Genomic DNA, 15,994 nt, shown 5'->3' with positions numbered 1-15,994 from the left:
AAAATGTAAGGAAGTATGGGGGGATATAAGTGGGGGGGGGGGTGTACAGTGAGTGGTCATTGAAAATTTGTTCTGATATGTTGTTCACAGAAAATGAGCTAAGGCCAATGAGTATGGGTTTGAGAAAAATAATCGTACAATTTTTCTTTTGACAAAAAGTGAAAACTGGTCCCACAGACCCAAACACCATACAAGGGTTAAACAAGGTCATATAATATAAATATAACATGCACGGATTAACTGTTTACAGTCTGAGTTCACATATGAAGCCTCCATGAAGCAATTTTAGCTGGCTAGCCAGGTAGATTTCAGTTTAGTTTGTGCCTAGGTTTTAGGCACCATGAAAGTGGCTCTGTTTTTATCAGTGTTTATTGCCATAGTAGTTTTGTGTAGCCAGACCTTCAGACTGACGGCAGAAGGTCTGGGAACCTTGGCCGCTTTGAATGGTCAAGGCCCGCCCAAGAGGCCATATCACTTAGGCTACCTCTGGGCGACTCATGACCAGGTAGATCTTAAACCACACGCTCACTCCAGAAAACTACTATCTGACCAAAATGCTTCGTTTGACTTTTCGGAGATCATCTACCCTTTCCTGTGGATTACCTCTGACCTACTTTCTGTACGATCTGAATTTCTGCGTATTGAATTTGATATTCTGAATTTCCTCTTCATCTTAAACTCGAAGCTGTATTTTTAAAAACTGGATATTTGCAGTTTAAGATTTCAGAACAAAAAAAAAAATCGCTGTTTGAAAATACGTCTATAAAACTCTGCCATAAAAATATTCAGTTGTATTCAATTTCAAATGTTTAATAATCAAGTTCAAAAAAATCTAATGCAGAACTATGTTAAAGGTGGGGTAAGTGATTTCTGGTAGCCAATGTTGATATTTCAAATCACCGAAACAAACACGCCTCTACACCAAAAGGGTCTCAGCCCTATTTTGATAGCTCCACCCCACACATACGTACACAACCCAGGCAACGATTAATGCTGCGAAACAAAGCAAAAACAATGTTACACCGTGTCTATACTGGACACGCGCAAAATACTATAGAACTCCTAATCAGTGATGCTGTGTACACTGGATGCGGCGTGGCGCGACCCGACAAATCCCAGACAGAAAACCGCTGCTGCGTTCGATTTTATGATTTTTCAGTGGTCGCTTTATCGTGTCCAGTGTAGACCGACTTTAGCTGTTGCGGCACGGAAGAAACCACTGTCGCTTCCGGTGTAGACACGGTGTTACTCATCTATTGAGAAGAAACCAAGCAACCAATCGTAGGCCTTCCGCTCTTTGAGTTCTCTCCAGTGCTGGAAAGCTGATCCGATATCTACACGGGTCCTACTTCTTGCCTTTATCCTAGGCCACCTTTTGTTCCGCAGACATTTTCCTCTTTTGTTTATCCGTCATCTCTATCTTTCTGTTGTTGCTCTGCTCGGCTAATGTGCACTGAGCGCTCTCTCCTCCGCATCATGAGTAGACACACCCCTTACTGCTGATTGGCTACAAGTTTGTTTTGGTACTCGGCCTGACTCAATTTTCTAAAGCGTTTTTGAAAAAATACATACCTCACCTTTTAAATGCCACATAATATTCAGTTTAGTTAAATGACATGATGATAATTCAAATTTACACAATACAAATTCAATTTGTCATATATTTTTGATGGAAAAAATATCTAAATTATGACTTATGCTCTCAATGTCAATTGCAGAAATGTTAATCCATGCATTTATGACCTCAAGGTTAGATTACTGTAATGCTTTATTGGGTGGTTGTTCTGCACGCTTAAACTCCAGCTGGTCCAAAATGCAACGGCTAGAGTTCTTACTAGAACCAGGAAGTATGACCATATTAGCCCGGGTCTGTCAACACTGCACTGACTACCTATTAAACATCGTATAGATTTTAAAATCTTGCTTTATTGCTTATAAAGCCCTGAATGGTTTAACACCTCAGTATTTGAACGAGCTCTTGTTACATTATAGTCCTCCATGTCCGCTGCATTCTCAAAACTAGCAATTTGATACCTAGAATATCAAAATCAACTGCGGGCGGAAGATCCTTTTTCCTATTTAGCACCCAAACTCTGGAACAACCTACCTAACATTGTTCAGGAGGCAGACACACCCTGTCAGTTTAAATCTAGATTAAAGACCCATCTCTTGGCTTACACAACACCTTTCTAATATTCAAATCTGTTAAAGGATTTTTAGGCTGCATTAATTAGGTCAACCGGAACCGGGAACACTTTCCATAACACCCGATGTACTTGCTACATCGCTAGAAGAATGGCATCTACGCTAATATTAGTCTGTTTCTCTCTTATTCCGAGGTCACCGTAGCCACCAGATCCAGTCTGTATCCAGATCAGATGGTCACCCGGCTCCAGTACGTATCCAGACCAGATGGTGGATCAGCACCTAGAGAGGACCTCTACAGCCCTGAAAGTCAGCAGAGACCAGGACAACAAGATGATCCCCAGTAAAGACCTAGTCTCAGACAAGACCACAGGAGCCAGTTGAGTCCTCTGCACAATGTGACTTTGCTGCAGCCTGGAATTGAACTGCTGGTTTCGTCTGGCCAGAGGAGAACTGGCCCCCCGACTGAGCCTGGTTTCTCCCAAGGTTTTTTCTCCATTCTGTCACCGATGGAGTTTTGGTTCCTTGGTGCTGTCGCCTCTGGCTTGCTTAGTTGGGCACACTTCATTTCCAGCGACATCATCATTGACTTGATTGCACAGATACCATTTAAACTGAATTCAGTGATGTCGTCATCATCCAGCTCAGTTCAATGATGAACTGCCTTTTAACTGAAAAATGAGTGTTTACTATTGTCACTTTGCATTATTGACACACTATTTTCCTAATTAATGCTGTACAGTTGCTTTGACAATCTGTATTGTTAAAAGCACTATATAAATAAAGGTGACTTGACTATTATAAGCTCCATAGTTCTGGGTAAGACTTTGCAACATTAAATGTGAGCAAAGTGACACATCTCTGATGCAATAAAGCCACTCCCCCAGCTTCGCTTGCTCTTAAATTCTTCATAATTTTCAATCTTGTAATTGTTTGGCAGAAGAGAGTGACTCGCTGGAGAAGTGAATTGCAGTTTGTATATGTTTTAAGGCATACGATTGGCTGTTTGCTAATGACATCACATTTTATGTGCATTCCCTCCATGAACTCGGAACCAAATCCCGAGTTGATGATCAGCATCATGGTAGCAACAGAGCCTGAGTGGATTGGTTTGGTTTTGTCAACTCAAAACTAATCTCATAATCCTAAATTTGCTCAACCACCATCATGGTACAGGGCACTGGTGTTCTTATTATTATGGGAAATTTCAATCCTTACAGCTCTGCTTCTGGAGAAAAGTCTAATGATCCAATGTTGCCTTGAAAACCAATCATTATATCACAGAAATGCTGTCAGAGTTGTATGACAGTTGTTAGATGACAGCTCAAGTTTTATGTAACCGACAGTATTATTGTCATTTTGATCTACCTCCTGCTTCTGGCATATGGTCTCAATCTCTACTCTTGACAAAAATGTATAGATACTATGATGAATGCATCAAAATCTAGCACCTTATTAAAATATAAAGAATTTAAAATGAAAATAGCATTAATGAATGCGCTAAAACCATAAAAAGATCATTACAATTTTTAAAGTGAAGCAGAAAGTACATATACATGTAATAGCAGCAGAAGTGTGACAAGTCATGGACTGAACAATTGTATTGTTTCACAGGTATTATGAAGTGGTAACTCTGGTATCCATATTCCAGGTAAATTTTTGTTTCTTCAGAATTGTATTATAAATACTTAAGTTTTTTTTGGTTTTCCTATCCTACAGTACTCAAATGTTTACTGCACAACACCTAAAGTACAAAACTTAATAGATCAGAAGTGCCTTCAGGAAGAGTGTATACAGCTAGGTATAGTAAGCTAGGTAAGCAAGTTCATCGATTCCAAATACATGTTTTTTTTGCAACATGTATGAGTAGACACAGAAGACATTTTACTGTATATCTCCAGGCCAAAGGACAAATCTCAGGGATGTTTTCAAGTTGTACTGTGGTCTCACCCCAGGTACGACTGTTCCCGCTATTCTCACCAGTTACAGAGGGTGGATGAAAGGCAAGGCCATTTGAATTTGATTGTTGTTCACACTTGAATACCCATAATTAACATGCCATTTGAGTGTTCTTAAACTACAGAAGAACAATACTGTAAAGATTTTACCTTAAGAATGCTTTTGTGTCCTATTGGCTTATTTGGCTGTTGGTTAAATGCTAGTGTGATCTGTAAGAAATTAATATTCTATATAAAATAATTATTCTACTTTGATATTTTGTGTTGCTTTAGGAAGTTGATTCAGTTTGGCTTGATGAAAGGTTTGATTCAGCGCCTACAGAAGTATCCAGTCAAGGTTCTGAGAGATGAGAGGAGTCGTCCACCCCAGACTTTTTACTGGCTACCATAGTTATGATGAAATCTGTTGCAAAACTGTCAAGTATTGTCTATATGCAGTATGTATATTTTTCACAAGATTCCTTCATTTTAACAATTTTAATGAAAGTGACATTATTCATTGCCTGTGTTTTCAGGAATGAGTTGGATGAGCGCTTGGAGAATGACCTAACTTTGTTGTTTGCTGGAAATAATGTTGCAGAGGCAGAATTATATCTACAGACTATTTCAGTGAAATAACTTATTTGAAACATGAGAGAAACAGATCTGGTCCAGGTGCTTTTGCAGTCTCAGGCTTTTGGTTCTGTACTTTTATTTATTGTAAACCAACTGCCATTTATGAATATGTGAAAGCGTTATAGGTCAAAATATGAACACAAATACTGAAATGATTTAAGATGCATAAATGACTAATATTTCTACATGAAAAGGTAGGTCACTGGTTTTGAAATAATTTATGGGTGTAGTATGGTCTAATTCAGTAGTATGTTTTACCACAGTTAAAATAAAAATACTTATTTCTTACTCTGAGGGGGGGGGGGACTGGAAAACATAGACAAGATCACCCTGGTGATCTAAAAATCCATGACTTTTAAAGTACCTTGTGCATTTACTGTTTAATTAGGCTTAGAATTAACAAAATACATTTATTAGAAGCTTAAAGTTTTTGCTTTTGCTTTCCTGATCATGTTTAATCTGCAGCTGCACACATTTGTGATAACCATTGCAATTAGGTCCATTTCTGTCACAGCAGTTGCATCAAACATCATGGTTGTCCATGTGATTAAAAAAATATATATGTATGGACATGGCAGCGTTTGCACAAGTCTTAAAGTCCCTTTAACAAAATCACTAAATTGATATTCCCAGAATACTCACCAACTTGAATATTAAAATGTATATACTCTGCTTATTTTGATAATGGCAAGAACAGCTAAGCATCCTTAATTGGAAGAAAAAAATATATTTTAACAGCTGTCATTTTAACAGTTCCTTGAAAATTACCTTTCCTGTTTACTGGAAAAACTGAATGGGTTTAAAACAAATAAAAATTTTTTTTAAAAACTTGATGTGACGGTTTTATTTGAAGTCGGAATAAGAGCTATTGCTATATACAAAATGGACAAATAAAACATCACATATATTCATAGCTCTGTGGCATGTCTGAAATTCTAGATGTAAATGTACCAAATTCTCTTCTCATGTCTGACATTCTAGATGTAAATGTACCAAATTCTCTTCTCTCTCTTCGTCTGAGCTTGAAAGATGGCTACGAAAACAAATGGGCAAATACGCTACTCATCAAATTCATACAAGATAGGGGTACAAAAATGAAGGACACATCACATCAGTGAGGGCTGACAGCCCAAGTAACATTTAAAATCGGAGCCAGTACATAGCACTTCTCATTCTGTTATAATCTGGCAGCTGCTCTATTGGACCTGCATAAAAGAAACAATTGCAAGGTTACAAAAATTCAGTTGTTAATACAAGTGAAATTTTAAAATTCGTAATGTCAATTTCAATACCATAACATTGGGATGGATGTCTAGCAATTTCCATGAAATGTCCAATTTCCTTACATTAAAGTCTGATAGCCAAATTAATTATTGTACCAAATGTCCCTGTAAATAAGCTGCAGCTAGATCCAGAAAATAACCATATTAGGTATGTTAATGATTAATAACTGATCCTTAGATGAGCTCAATTTGATTATCGCCAATTCATTTTAGAACAAAAAAAAAGTTAAGTAATCATGATAGCAGATGGTAAAAATACTGTCATCCGAAGCTAAAGTGAGCACTACAGCTTAAGCACTGTATGACACTGTATGTCAAACATGCACCCTTGTCTTGAATGAGAAAAAAAAGTTCAACATTATCAGCCATATTATAATCACTACACTGGTTACTAGTTAAATTCCTTAATTATGTGTCATGCTAATATAAAAGAGAATTCCACTAAATAATCATTCACTCCCGACAAAAAATTATAAACAAACAATGCATATTAAATATAAAAATAAACTGACTCACCAACTGCAGACACAGTTGGGCATTTGTCATATATGTATTTAGAGCAGACATCCCGGACAATCCTGGGAGTCACCGCCTAGAAGCAGCAAACGGGCAAAAATGTATTCTTAAAATAAAAATTAACAATTAAATGTAACCTTAAAGAGTGCAGTCATTCAGCCACTGTGAGTTTGCCAACATGGACAATTTACCTCAATTCTGGCATCCCACTCTGCCAATGGGATGCGGCGACCATAATTTAGTATGTGCCTGCCAATGTCATCACAAACAGGTGTAGTTCCTGAGGACAGAAAGAAGAAATATGTTACAGAATTAAAGTGAGTGTGTGCGTGTAGAAGCAGTCAGTTCTGAGAGGTGTTAAGTCAATATTACAGCAAAAAAAAGTCTGACAATCTCTACTGCCACTATAGTTTAAAGGTGAAGTATACAATATATCTGCAGCTGATGTACTAATTGCACAACACCAGATAAAATTAAATTATCATAATGATTTATTTTTCTCCAATATCTCCAAAAATTGGTTGGTATGTAACCAAAAAATTAGCAAAGGTAAGTCAAGTTGTGCTGTGAGGTACAGTTACATTGTTTTTGGGCTTGTTTTTAACCACGATCATCTGCTGGATATAAAAATATTCCCTTTTAAAGACTTTGTGTCGAGTACTAATAAGTGATTACTTATTTATGAAATAATTTACTTGCATCAGATGATCGCAATTAATCAAGTGCAAATAAAATGCAGATTAGATTTTGAAATAATCCTCAAAGATCAACATGAGATGCTAACATTGTTAAAAACATACATCAAAAGGGTTTATACTAGTGCTGTCAAACGATTAATCGCATCCAAAATAAGTTTTTGTTTACATAATGTGTGTAGTGTATATTTATTATGTATATATAAATACACACATGCATGTATATATTTAATAAAAATATGTTACGTTTATATATTAAATATATTTATATATGATATAATATATACATGTAAATGCATGTAAATATTTTCAAAATATATGCTGTGTGTGTGTCTTTATACAGTATATATACATAATAAATATACACAGTACACACACAAAAATAAACTGACTATGTAAACAAAAACTTTTATTTTGGATGCAATTAATCGTTTGACAGTACTAGTTTATACACAAATGCTTGCTGTAGCTTGAATGACACTGTTATTGAGCCATCCCTAAACAAGAACATTACTTTTTTTATTTCCAAATACAGATCCATATCTATACCACATATCATGAACTTACTGTTTTAAAAACAAAAAAAATATTGTTAACAAAGCTACTGGATACAGCACTATAATTAACAGTAATTCAAGTGAAACATCCGAAAAATCTAATATTTTTTTACTAGGACTATGACTATGTTTTGATGTAAAAAGAGAGAATGTATGGACTGTTTATAAGAGTAAGAATGTTTATAACCATTGAGCTGTCCCACTAAGCTGGCCTTCAAAGCATTCTTGGCTCGAGCCACATCACTCTCAGTCACTGTGGTGCACAAATTCATCCTGTAGGACATAAACATCAAGAGCACATCACCTCAAATACAACTACAAAACATTGGATGACAATCCTATCTTCTCGGCATGTTGTAGCTGAACTTACCAGGCATTCTGAGCCCAATGCATCATGTCCTCTATTTTATGTTTGTCTGTAACAAAATAAATACCCAGCAGTCCAGTGTCACTGTATGAAGAGTGGAAAGCCTGGAAACTGTGACACAGGTTCAACTCTGCAGCCAGGCGAGCCAGGCGACTGCTTAAGTGCTATAAAACATACAAGAGAAAAACAAAAAAAATTAGTATTATGTCATGATCCTAATGCAACCACCATTTTACCTGATAAATTACAATTTGTGTCATGCTCAGCTAATTTACAGATTAAACTTAATTTACAAAATAAACCACTGTGTATACATGGCGGTAATGTTTATACTAGGAATAGTAGGAAAGAAAATAATAGAAATAATATCAACAGTGGCTATCATAAAAACTGACATACGCAGCTGCATTTCACTAGTCTAAAATGCCAAATAAGATTGATTTTAACATCCTTAAGAAAGCAACTAATAAACGTAGGAATGCACAATATATCAGTATGATATCAGTTATTTTTTATGGAACCGACACCAATGAAATCTACCAGTATTGGTCAATATTAGATATACATTGGCCAGTATTGGATATTTAATGGTGTATAATGATTTCCCCAATTTTACCTTTAGCAGGGCTCGCAAAATGTCAAAATCACTGGTAGCCCTTCGGGCAGACATTCTTCAGATTTTGGTAGCCCAAAATTAATTTAAATAGCCAGAAAAAAAAAAGACATCGGCTGAACTTCACTGCGGACAAATCAGCACGATTAAAAACTTCAGTGATTGCTTTTTTTCTTCAAATAACAAGTCAAGAGAGTAGGGGTTCAACGGATCACAAAACCCACGGCTCGGATCATATTGCGTTATCATATCAGATTTTGAGTAACAGACTGGATCATTTTGCAGATGAGCAAAAAAAATATGGTTCTTTATTATTTAAATAACAGAATACTTCTTTGATACCACACACAGCAAAAACTAGTAGCATATAGGGATGTAACGATTCACTCAACTCGCGATGCAATACGATTCACGATACTGATTTCACAATCCAATTTTCTCACAATTTTTCTTTTTAACAAATGAGATTTAAGACAAATTAAGGTGTCCTTTTATTATTTCTCCAACAAAATGCTGCTAATTTTTTTGTGAAATTATAATGTCAAATAATAAAACTAACTTGAAGATTTTAAACAAATCCCAAATCAAATAATTAAATAATACAAATAAAATCTCTTCATATAAACAAACTAGGGCTTTGGCTGTGCTTTTTCCATTTAAAATCAACCACTGAATTTTAATCACGATCCAAACAAAGATGCTAAATACATGTTATTTAGATTGCAATTAGGTTGTATAATTTCAAAATTTGAAGCAAAAAACAGAATGGTCTGATTTTAACTTGTCAGACTTGTCAAATGTCACTGTCTGACTGTCAGGTGGCGCTTATTGAACAGCATGTATTTATAGGCTGCTGCCCCTTTAAGACCGAATGCAGGATCCAATATAATGATACACTTGATATTTCTTTCACCACTGTTTACGTTCACTTAAGACATAACCGACTGTTTACACAAGAATACTTGCAGAGACAGTTATTTTGAGATAATTTTGTGCGTATGTGTTCATTCAGATGCAAGGATATGCGAAACGATCAACTATGATCCATTTTACCCCTACAAGCCAGTGAACAACGCAAATCAAGGAATGAATTTTATATCACTGTTCAAGATAGCTCGTCGGGCAGGGTGGTGATACATTTTGGATACAGATCCACAAGCAATAAACGACACTGGCAATCCACTGACACAATAATACAGTTCATGAGAGATTTTGGCCTCAACGATGGTTGGAGGCTACAGCATCCAACTAACAGAGAATATACATTTTACTCACCGGTTCATCATAGCTACTCCCGCATCGACTTTTTCCTAACTAGTAACTCAATCATACCAAATATCTCTGAATACAAAAATCCACCCATCAGCATCAGTGACCACGCTCCAATAACACTCATATGGAATCCAGCTAATTTACATAAATACACATCATTTTGCAGATGAGCAAAAAAAATATGGTTCTTTATTATTTAAATAACAGAATACTTCTTTGATACCACACACAGCAAAAACTAGTAGCATATAGGGATGTAACGATTCACTCAACTCGCGATGCAATACGATTCACGATACTGATTTCACAATCCAATTTTCTCACAATTTTTCTTTTTAACAAATGAGATTTAAGACAAATTAAGGTGTCCTTTTATTATTTCTCCAACAAAATGCTGCTAATTTTTTTGTGAAATTATAATGTCAAATAATAAAACTAACTTGAAGATTTTAAACAAATCCCAAATCAAATAATTAAATAATACAAATAAAATCTCTTCATATAAACAAACTAGGGCTTTGGCTGTGCTTTTTCCATTTAAAATCAACCACTGAATTTTAATCACGATCCAAACAAAGATGCTAAATACATGTTATTTAGATTGCAATTAGGTTGTATAATTTCAAAATTTGAAGCAAAAAACAGAATGGTCTGATTTTAACTTGTCAGACTTGTCAAATGTCACTGTCTGACTGTCAGGTGGCGCTTATTGAACAGCATGTATTTATAGGCTGCTGCCCCTTTAAGACCGAATGCAGGATCCAATATAATGATACACTTGATATTTCTTTCACCACTGTTTACGTTCACTTAAGACATAACCGACTGTTTACACAAGAATACTTGCAGAGACAGTTATTTTGAGATAATTTTGTGCGTATGTGTTCATTCAGATGCAAGGATATGCGAAACGATCAACTATGATCCATTTTACCCCTACAAGCCAGTGAACAACGCAAATCAAGGAATGAATTTTATATCACTGTTCAAGATAGCTCGTCGGGCAGGGTGGTGATACATTTTGGATACAGATCCACAAGCAATAAACGACACTGGCAATCCACTGACACAATAATACAGTTCATGAGAGATTTTGGCCTCAACGATGGTTGGAGGCTACAGCATCCAACTAACAGAGAATATACATTTTACTCACCGGTTCATCATAGCTACTCCCGCATCGACTTTTTCCTAACTAGTAACTCAATCATACCAAATATCTCTGAATACAAAAATCCACCCATCAGCATCAGTGACCACGCTCCAATAACACTCATATGGAATCCAGCTAATTTACATAAATACACCAGTAGATGGCGCTTTACCACATCTCTCCTTAAAGACCCAGAGTTTGACAGTTATCTTAAAAGAGAGTGGACATCCTTCCTAGAAATAAATGACTCTCCAAAGTCATCAGCTTCATTGCTTTGGGAAACAGGCAAAGCAGTACTACGAGGTAAAATCATATCATATTCTCAGTCCATAAAAAGAAAATAGAAAAACAAGAAGAAATCAGACTAGAAGAAAAAATAAAAGAACTTGAAATATTACATGCAAATAACCCAACAGAAGTAATATATAATGAACTAAGACAAATAAAATTCCTGCTAAATCATTTTGCAGATGAGCAAAAAAAATATGGTTCTTTATTATTTAAATAACAGAATACTTCTTTGATACCACACACAGCAAAAACTAGTAGCATATAGGGATGTAACGATTCACTCAACTCGCGATGCAATACGATTCACGATACTGATTTCACAATCCAATTTTCTCACAATTTTTCTTTTTAACAAATGAGATTTAAGACAAATTAAGGTGTCCTTTTATTATTTCTCCAACAAAATGCTGCTAATTTTTTTGTGAAATTATAATGTCAAATAATAAAACTAACTTGAAGATTTTAAACAAATCCCAAATCAAATAATTAAATAATACAAATAAAATCTCTTCATATAAACAAACTAGGGCTTTGGCTGTGCTTTTTCCATTTAAAATCAACCACTGAATTTTAATCACGATCCAAACAAAGATGCTAAATACATGTTATTTAGATTGCAATTAGGTTGTATAATTTCAAAATTTGAAGCAAAAAACAGAATGGTCTGATTTTAACTTGTCAGACTTGTCAAATGTCACTGTCTGACTGTCAGGTGGCGCTTATTGAACAGCATGTATTTATAGGCTGCTGCCCCTTTAAGACCGAATGCAGGATCCAATATAATGATACACTTGATATTTCTTTCACCACTGTTTACGTTCACTTAAGACATAACCGACTGTTTACACAAGAATACTTGCAGAGACAGTTATTTTGAGATAATTTTGTGCGTATGTGTTCATTCAGATGCAAGGATATGCGAAACGATCAACTATGATCCATTTTACCCCTACAAGCCAGTGAACAACGCAAATCAAGGAATGAATTTTATATCACTGTTCAAGATAGCTCGTCGGGCAGGGTGGTGATACATTTTGGATACAGATCCACAAGCAATAAACGACACTGGCAATCCACTGACACAATAATACAGTTCATGAGAGATTTTGGCCTCAACGATGGTTGGAGGCTACAGCATCCAACTAACAGAGAATATACATTTTACTCACCGGTTCATCATAGCTACTCCCGCATCGACTTTTTCCTAACTAGTAACTCAATCATACCAAATATCTCTGAATACAAAAATCCACCCATCAGCATCAGTGACCACGCTCCAATAACACTCATATGGAATCCAGCTAATTTACATAAATACACCAGTAGATGGCGCTTTAACATCTCTCCTTAAAGACCCAGAGTTTGACAGTTATCTTAAAAGAGAGTGGACATCCTTCCTAGAAATAAATGACTCTCCAAAGTCATCAGCTTCATTGCTTTGGGAAACAGGCAAAGCAGTACTACGAGGTAAAATCATATCATATTCTCAGTCCATAAAAAGAAAATAGAAAAACAAGAAGAAATCAGACTAGAAGAAAAAATAAAAGAACTTGAAATATTACATGCAAATAACCCAACAGAAGTAATATATAATGAACTAAGACAAATAAAATTCCTGCTAAACAAAATCATCAATAAAATAACTCAATTTCTAATTCATAGACAACGTCAACAAACCTTCCATCACAGCAACAAATCCAGTAAATATTTGGCCAATCAAATTAAAAGTAACAATTGCAACTATTAAGGACTCAGCAGGGAAGCCTACCAACTCTCCACAAGAAATAAATACAATATTCCGAAACTTCTATGCTACACTTTATTCATCTGATAATAACACAAGACAAGAGGATAATAATTCATTTTTCAATAATATTCAACTCCCAAAACTTAACACCGAACAAATCAACGCACTGGACCAACCAATTACAGAAAAAGAACTTCATATCGCCCTGAGCCGAATGCCTAACAATAAAGCACCAGGACCCGATGGCTTCCCTGCTGAGTTCTATAAACACTTCTGGTCCATTTTATTTCCATTATTCATCAGAGCAATAACAGAAATAAAAGAAAACTTAAGATTACCAGTGCACATGAACACAGCCACTATTTCACTCATCCCCAAACCTAATAAAGATCCAACCCTTCCGTCAAACTACCGTCCTATATCTCTCATCAACGTAGACATCAAAATAATCAGTTCTTGTTCTTGCACATAGAATTGAAAAAATTATCCAATTCATAATCCACCCAGATCAAACCGGTTTCATCAAAGGTAGGCAGGGATCCAACAAAACACGCAGACTATACGATTTAATCCATTATTCATCACTACAACAGGAAAACACCATTATAGTCACTTTAGATGCAGAAAAAGCTTTCGACAGAGTCAACTGGAATTTTGTATTCACCACATTACAAAAATTTGACTTTGGGGAGTCGTTTATTAATTGGATCAAGATTTTATACACAACACTTTCTGCCACAGTCACCACCAATGGATTAACATCACAAAGCTTCACACTGCACAGGGGGACTAGGCAAGGATGCCCACTCTCTCCTTCTTTATTCACCATCTTCATTGAACCCTTAGCAGCAGCCATCTGCCAGAACCCACTCATCAGAGGAATCCACACACCACAAACACAACATAAGATTAGTTTATATGCTGATGACATTTTACTCTTTTTGCTAAATCCTCAATCATCTCTGCAAGAAATAACTAAAACCATTGATTCATACTCTACAATCTCAGATTAGGCAATAAATTGAAATAAATCCTCAATTCTTCCCCTACATCAAACCAAATGGGATGTGGCAGCCCAGATATCTCCCATTCCCCTATGCACAGGTCACATCACCTATATAGGTGTTAAGGTTTCCTCCAGGCTGTCAGAGCTGACTGGACTCAACTTCACTCCTTTACTGAAAACATTAGATGATGAACTTCACCGCTGGCTCAATTTACCACTCTCCATCCAGGGCAGAATAGCTATAATCAAAATGACAGTACTCCCAAAAATAAACTACTTATTGTCAATGATCCCAACCCAACCTTCTCTCACTTGGTTCAAATCTTTAGACTCCATCCATCATCACATGATTCTACTGGAAAAATAAACCACCACGGATAAAATTAAGCACTTTACAAAAACCCAAATCTTTAGGAGGCTTAGAAGCCCCACATTTTTACCATTACTCACTAGCAAACCAACTTCAATACATATATAAATGGACTCACCCCACTCAGTCAGACACCATATGGCTAGATATAGAACAATCACTCTGCGAAAACTTGCACATATCAGACATCCCTTTTCTCAGTCAGTCCATTAAACACCACCCATGCTTCAAAGCCTTGACAATAGCTTCGGCTCTGACAGCCTGGTGGAAATATCACCAAATCACAAACTCCAATCAGGCTCCACCTAACCTCACCCCGCTTTGGAACAACCCTGACTTCACAAGCAACAAAAAAACATTACATTTCCATAAATGGGCAGAAAAGGGCATCACACATATTAATCAAATTTTTCAGTCTAACAACCTGGTTTCATTTTCCTACTTAGCCCAGGAGTACAGTATCGGGAGCAATTAATTCTTAAAATATTTGCAACTCAAATCAGTTGTTTCATCTAAAATCAACACCAGAACCATCAATCTTCACCTTCCTTCTGCAGTAGCAGATTTGGTTAATACTGTATATCCTCCCAAAAAAAATTACTCTCCAAAATATACAAAATTATAACAAATTCAAATAAAATCATAACTTCAACAATCAAATGGCACATCCCATTATCCCCCTTACTCTGTCTACTGGGTGCTCTATCAACAATCAGGAAATAATAAACAAAAGGATACTCCTCGTAGCTTTAGCCATCACCAAGAAAACTATCTTCTTGAACTGGAAATCCCGAAACACTATTCACATAACGCATTGGAAAAATTTGCACACAGACTACATTTCCCTAGAACATTTCTCACCTCCTTACAACTATACTTCGGAACCACAACACTCCAGATCAGACCTCATTCAACTTTTACAAATCTGACACACTCATCCTAATAATTTATTTATTCACATATTATTATACATATTTATACAAGGTTTTAATAATACTATGAGTGTATTCAATATTGTTTTCAATTTTAGTATTATTATCATTATTAATATCATAGAAACATTGAGCAGTAATAAGATGATGTTGATGGGATGATATTTTATATAAGGACGGTAATGGTTTAATGAAGATCATAACACTAAATATATATACCTAAAATATATAAATATAACTAAATAAAATCTGCACCCAACATATACCACAAATGTTTTTAATGCACCGCATGCTGATTTTAACGCACCACACCAGCTGAATACTACTACTATTATTGTCAGATGGTCATCACTGTTTATTTTGCTGTTTTTGTGTTCACTGTATGTTTTGCACTCTTAATTTATATATATATATATATATATATATATATATATATATATATATATATAAAAAAAAAAAAAAAATATACACACA

At 35.6% G+C, this 15,994-nt stretch overlaps 1 protein-coding gene and 1 long non-coding RNA gene across 3 annotated transcripts in view; one reads left to right on the top strand and one right to left on the bottom strand.

Moving 5' to 3' along the window:
• Positions 1-5,259, top strand: part of LOC107586356 (uncharacterized) — an 8,400-nt gene extending 3,141 nt beyond the window's left edge. For both annotated transcript variants that reach the window (XR_001609350.1, XR_001609349.1), the window contains 2 exons: positions 3,760-3,796; positions 3,865-5,259. This is a non-coding gene — a long non-coding RNA (uncharacterized lncRNA). The remainder of the gene's footprint in view (positions 1-3,759; positions 3,797-3,864) is intronic.
• Positions 5,260-5,515: 256 nt separating this feature from the next.
• Positions 5,516-15,994, bottom strand: part of LOC107586355 (cytochrome b-c1 complex subunit 1, mitochondrial) — a 41,154-nt gene continuing 30,675 nt past the window's right edge. Inside the window, exons 9-13 of the mRNA XM_016273678.1 lie at positions 8,140-8,300; positions 7,957-8,042; positions 6,709-6,797; positions 6,518-6,593; positions 5,516-5,923 (exon numbers count right to left, since the gene is read on the bottom strand). Of these exons, the coding sequence (XP_016129164.1) occupies positions 5,859-5,923; positions 6,518-6,593; positions 6,709-6,797; positions 7,957-8,042; positions 8,140-8,300 (477 nt within the window). The 3' untranslated portion in view covers positions 5,516-5,858. The remainder of the gene's footprint in view (positions 5,924-6,517; positions 6,594-6,708; positions 6,798-7,956; positions 8,043-8,139; positions 8,301-15,994) is intronic.

This window comes from Sinocyclocheilus grahami, unplaced genomic scaffold, assembly GCF_001515645.1.
Source record: "Sinocyclocheilus grahami isolate Dianchi unplaced genomic scaffold, SAMN03320097.WGS_v1.1 scaffold80.1, whole genome shotgun sequence".
Classification (NCBI taxonomy): domain Eukaryota; kingdom Metazoa; phylum Chordata; class Actinopteri; order Cypriniformes; family Cyprinidae; genus Sinocyclocheilus; species Sinocyclocheilus grahami.
The sequence above is the reverse complement of the archived record's forward strand: the minus strand, read 5'-3'. Positions and strand labels throughout refer to the sequence as shown.